Source organism: Camelus ferus, chromosome 16 (assembly GCF_009834535.1).
Source record: "Camelus ferus isolate YT-003-E chromosome 16, BCGSAC_Cfer_1.0, whole genome shotgun sequence".
NCBI classification, from domain to species: Eukaryota; Metazoa; Chordata; class Mammalia; order Artiodactyla; family Camelidae; genus Camelus; species Camelus ferus.
This window is the reverse complement of record NC_045711.1, coordinates 13496259-13501850: the sequence shown is the minus strand read 5'-3', so window position 1 is coordinate 13501850 and position 5592 is coordinate 13496259. Positions and strand designations below refer to the sequence as shown.

The following is a 5592-nucleotide window of genomic DNA, read 5'->3' as shown; positions in this document are numbered from 1 at the left end:
TTTTTTACTTTATGGTAAGTATTTCAATGGAAATTTAAGGGGCACTAAATGCACAGAACTAATTCCCTCTCCCCCATGTAAAGAGTCTGTGACCTTTTGGGTAACTATATGATCAAGCACCGAGTGGCATTTAAAAATTAAACATAAAGGATTGCCTCTGAAGGTAAAGCTGCTATAAGAAAATATATAATTGATACTTCTTTGGGTCCATTCTTTGAAGACGGATAAAAAAATTCTTTTAAAGGTTTATTGAGGTATAATTTACATATCAACATTTACTTAAAGAAAGTGAGTTTTAGTAAATTTATACAGGTGTGCAAATATCACCACAATCCAGCTTTTTGCTTGTCTGTTTTCGTTTTAAGCAGGATAAAATTTTAAGTAACTGCTAGAGGTCTTAAGGGGCTCCCACCTTTCCGGGAAAACGCTTAGATTTTGTTCAAAAACAATTTTAATTGCGCCCAGCTGTTCGCGTGTCTTAATGGGAACAGATGGCTCCAACCTCCAGTTTCCCCCGGGGAGCCCTTTCGTTTCTGCATCGTAGTTTCGAGGCCTTGGCGTATATTCACTTTGCAAGCGCCAGGTTCCGGTCGCGCACGGGTCGAGGCACGGGGTGTGAGCCGCGCGGGCCGCCGTAGTCAGCTGCTGCGAGCAGGAAGTGTCCGAGGAGCGGGCGGAGACTGCACCATGGCCCCGGACCCCTGGTGAGCGCCGGGTGAGGGCGGCCGCGCTTCCGGGGAGTGGGCGTCGCTAGGCCCTGGGGCTGAAGGCTTTTCGGGGTGAGGGGAGGGAGAGCGAGGACCCTTCGCTTGCTGTCGTGACGGGGTGGGGGGAGTTAAAGAGCTTTACCGCACCCTGCCACTCTAAGTCTTTACAAGGGTCGCCGGGGCTGGAAACCGGGTGGACCCTTGAGGAGCTGCGTTCCAGGGACGAAATCTCTGAGCATTCCTTTAAGCCCTTCTCGGCTGCATCTCCCAGATTTCCCGCCCATCCTCGTTGTGAAGCTGGCTGATGCAGGCTTCCCTGAACTGTGAAAATGACGTCGAAGTAACCTTTTTGTGGAATGCCAGTCTGTCTGGTGAACCTCCGTATTTCACAGGTGGAGAAACCGAGGTTCAGAATCCATGGTCACCAGCCAGTTAGTAACTAGCTGGCTCTAGAATCTAGGTCCTGTAGGCCCTTCAAAAAACTTACAGGAATCTGGGAGGGAAATTGTGCGTTAGTTGATAAGGCATTTTACTGTTACCTGAGTTAGTATCCTGAAGCCTGATTCTGTGGCAGCCACTTCCGCAGTAAAACAATGAAAAACCTATAAGGCTCTTTAATTTCGACAATTAAACCCCAAGGACTGAATGATGAAAGACACAGATTCTGATCCCAAGGAACGTATTGCAATAGAATATCGGACTTGAGCTTTTTGTTTGCTAATTAAAAACACTATAGCTCTATAAAATTCTTGTTGGCGAATATGTCTCATGTTAGTACTTCTAATATCGTTTATAATTGTTTAAGTTTCCGACAGTCTGGATACTGAGAGATTAACTTTGCAAGATGAAAGTTAGCACTGCTTGGGACCTAATTATCTGGGCCAATGGCGTATTTGATTTAACAGTGGTCGCCCCCACCCCTCCGCCACCAAACACCCCAATAGAAAGTTTAGAAAATACTGAATATTCGCAGAGAAAAAAAAAACTTTAACTCTGTCATTTGGAATAATTGCCATTACTGATTTTTAAAATGAATTTATTACTTTGTATAATATATGTGTATATATGTGTATACATACACACACCCCCATACATTTTTACAAAGCAACATTTCTCCATATCATTAAATATTCATTGAAAACACAGTTTTTATGGTGCTTAATAGTGCATCATATGAATGATTGTGATTTAATCACACCCCTTTTTGTACCTTTTTTAAAATATAAGGGTTTTTTTGGTTTTACTTTTTAATATTGCAAAGATTACCTCTTTGTTTCATTTCTTATTTCCTTGGCTCACTTCCTGGAAGTGAAACTACTGGATCCAAGGGTATGAACATTTTTAAGGCCCTTGATACATATGGTTAAGTTGCCCTCCACTTCCTGGAAGCTAACGCCCTCATTTTACACTTGAGGTAGGAAATAAAGCTCAAAGCCCACAGTTATCAATTTAGGTTAGTGAAAGCTATCAGTGAACCCCCGGCGTCTTCCACAGTTAGTGTTGAAAAGCTTAATTTTTCCTGTTACTCTTAAGTAGTTTGACTTAGCAGCTTTCTCATTTGTGGAAAGTGAAACAACAGGGGAAATTCTTCTGTGCTTAGATCAGCTTCCTTGCAAGGAAGGTTGCAGATCAGGAGAGCAGAAAGGAGTCTGAAGTAGGGTTTTGAAAAACTTATAAAAACAGACTTGACTACAGCTTTGCCCTCGTGCTGTTGAAAATCATGGGTTGATTCTTTGTTCCTGAGTAGCATTTTAAGGTTTGGAAATGGAATATAGCTGTTACTATTTTAATGGCATATCAAAGCAAGTGGTAAGCTCACTGTGTGATAGAAATAGCTAGTGATTACCATCTCTGAATGGCTTCTTTGCTGAAGTTAATCACTTTACCACTAGAGCAACTTATTTGTTGATGATACACCATTTCTGGAAAAATTATGGTTAAACCTTAATAGTTTTATACTCTGGTTAGACTTTTTTGGGGAGGGGTCTATTAAAAAATGTTATTATGGAAGGTAAAAAATAAAGAATAGTATAGTAAGTTTATACTCATCACCCAATTTCTGTAATTATCAATATTCTGCCATTCTTTTTTCCTTAGAGGTTAATTTATGCTTTTATTTGCCAGTATAACCTAATTACAATGGCTTGCAAACTTTTTTGACCTAAAAAATATATTTTATGTCACAGTCCAACAAGTACACACACTCACATATGTATACACATGTATATAACTAAAACAGAAGTTTTGCCAAAAATGTCCACCCTAACACTAAGTGTTCTTCTGCCACATGGGGAGTATAGATGGTAAGTGTGTAAATTTCCAGAGCTCCCAAGTGAGAGAAATTACTGTTGGCCGAAGAGCTCAGACCTGATAAAAGCTGGGCCAAGAGGTTCTAACCTGGACGGACCCACAAGGTCAAAGCAAGCCTCTCACTCGGACAAGAGGGAGGAGCACGATCTAGAGCTGGTGGAAAGTACAAGGAACAAGCCAAGGTGGAGGGAGGGAAATGAGCCTGGCATGTTCGGCCAAGTGGTGGCCTGGGTAGGAGGGTATAAGATGGTAGACACAAGTGGAAGCTAGTTCCTTCAGAGCCTGGAAGAGCAGAATAATAAGATTAGACTTTTAGAAGAGACTCTTAGAGCTACAGGGGATGCTTTTGCCCACATATGGCAAGAGGTGTATTGTACCTTATTACTCATTTTCATATGTATGGTCTGGGGCCGCAGAGCCAGACCTAATAGCCTCTTTTCATAGAGGACAGTATGGAGGGAAAAAGGGGAAATGTGGCAAAGCTGGGACCAGGCAGGACCCGATTTTCCTTATCAGCCTCCCTCCTATTTTCTTAATTGCGTATTGTCTTGTTATTGCCTGCTCTTTTTGGGTATACTTGAGTATATATATATACAGATATATGCATGTGTATATACATACGTATATATGAATGATGCCACTTTAAAGTGATGAGCTGTTAAGGATCCTAACTCATTGGATCTGTATGAAATTTAAAATGTAAAGCTCTTAGCATAGGACCTGGCCCAGATCAGTTACTCAAGTTGTTAGTCATAGCTACAATTACTGTGGTAAGATGCCTAAGGGAACCGATTGGAGATAGTTTTTTCCTTCATTCATAAAGACATTTGCCAAGTTCCCTCAGCACTCAAGTGATACGTGGGAGTTCAAAGATGTTAAGAAATGGATTGTTTATTTTTTCAAGCAAAAATTGCAATATTAGGTCAAACAGCAGCTTTTCCTATTTTTTACTGGGACAGCCCTGGAAAATACATTCTTTGTTTGCACAGTCCCTGCACTTGAGACATGAGATGCGTATACACACAAGTATTTTCTGTAAAACAGAAAGTAAAAAGACTGTAACCATAGGCAAAAATAAGGGACTCTTGAGGTTTCATTGTGAATCCTTCAAAGCCCCCAACACTGGAATAACAAATAGAAACTCGGGACGTGCTTTGAGAGAGTTCTGGAAAGCCCAGATGCTAGGTGGGTGTGTCGTGTGTCCGCAGAGCCTGGTGTTGTGGGGGAAACAAGCTGCCGCAGTGTGTAGCTCTTCCCGGGCGGCCGCCTGGCTGGCTTCCTCACCTGGCCCGCCACTCTCCGGCCCTCCGGCCTCCGGCCCGCTTTGCTTTTCCTTCTGAGCACGCCTCCACACCTGACACACCATGTTTTGGTTTGTTTTATGCCTTTCTCCCTCCACTAAACTCCTGGAAAGCAGGGCCTTTGTCCATTTTGCCCACTGCTTATTCTCCGGGGCCCGGGGCCCGGGGCCGTGCTCGGCCCGAGGAGGCCCCCCCCCCCCCCCCGGAGAGTCTGTGGGCTGTCTGGCGTCTCAGCGGCAGGAGGGCGCGGTGGTCAGGGCACGGGCTTAGGGCCAGGCAGCCTTGCCTAGCAGCTGGTGGTACCCATCGGGCAAGCCGCTCTGCCTCCTTGTGCCTGGTTTTCTCATGCGTACGAGGGGTTTGGTAACCCACCTCCCAGTGTTCTTGTGTGGGTTTAGTGAGTTATTAGAAACGACGCACTGAGAATCGAGCCTGGCTCATAGTAAGTGCCATTCAGCACGTGTGGCCATTACTGCTGCTACTACCATTCTCCCTTCCTGTTCCTGTTCTGCAGAAATTTCCTTTAAAGAACCTTCAGCATTTTTCCTCCCTTTATGATTTGATGCAGGTTCTCCACGTACGATTCCACTTGCCAAATTGCACAAGAGATAGCGGAGAAAATTCAACAACGAAATCAGTATGAAAGAAATGGTGAAAATACAACCAAGGTAAGACCAGGAGAGAATTAGTACGTCACGTGATTTGTTTGCGCTCTGAGGTCTGAAGACCCTCCCCTTCCTGAGGCTGTGTGTGTGTGTATGAGTGAATTATTGGCCTATGTGCTTACTAATGATGAATTGACATTACAACCAATCAGTTAATAGTTATTTAATCACTGACATTAAGTGAAGCATGATATCTATTTAATTTCTCCTGTTTTACCTTAAATTTTCTCTTAATTTTATTGTCTGGTTTCAGGGTTGGTATACATTCCCCCAGATGGTAAATCTTTTAGGCTTTGCAGGGTGAGAGGCCAAGTTCTCACCTCTTTGAGTATCCATTCTCGACAGAAGGATAATAGTTGTTTTTTTTTTCTTTTTTTTACATTTTAAAATGTACAAATCATCCTTAGCTTAGAGGCTGTTTTTTAAAAAAAACAAAAAAAAAAAACAGTGGTGGGATATGGCAAGGAAATAGGTTTTTTAGGAAATCAATGAGTCCATGCCAATATCTTTGATTCTAATCCAGCACCAGAGGGTTCTTTGTAACGTCCCCATTCCAAATTACTGTTTTCCTTTTCCTGCTTGAGAACCCAAGTTTCCAAAAGCATTGAT

General features: G+C 42.8%; 1 protein-coding gene across 3 annotated transcripts in view; it reads left to right on the top strand.

The window, feature by feature from the left end:
* The first annotated feature begins 565 nt into the window (after positions 1-565).
* Positions 566-5592, top strand: part of STX8 (syntaxin 8) — a 207048-nt gene continuing 202021 nt past the window's right edge. For 2 of the 3 annotated variants that reach the window (XM_032498789.1, XM_032498788.1), the window contains exons 1-2: positions 566-704; positions 4887-4986. In XM_032498789.1, coding sequence (XP_032354680.1) covers positions 688-704; positions 4887-4986 — 117 coding nt within the window. In that variant the 5' untranslated portion in view covers positions 566-687. The remainder of the gene's footprint in view (positions 705-4886; positions 4987-5592) is intronic. The other variant, XM_006176944.3, reaches the window with a different exon arrangement.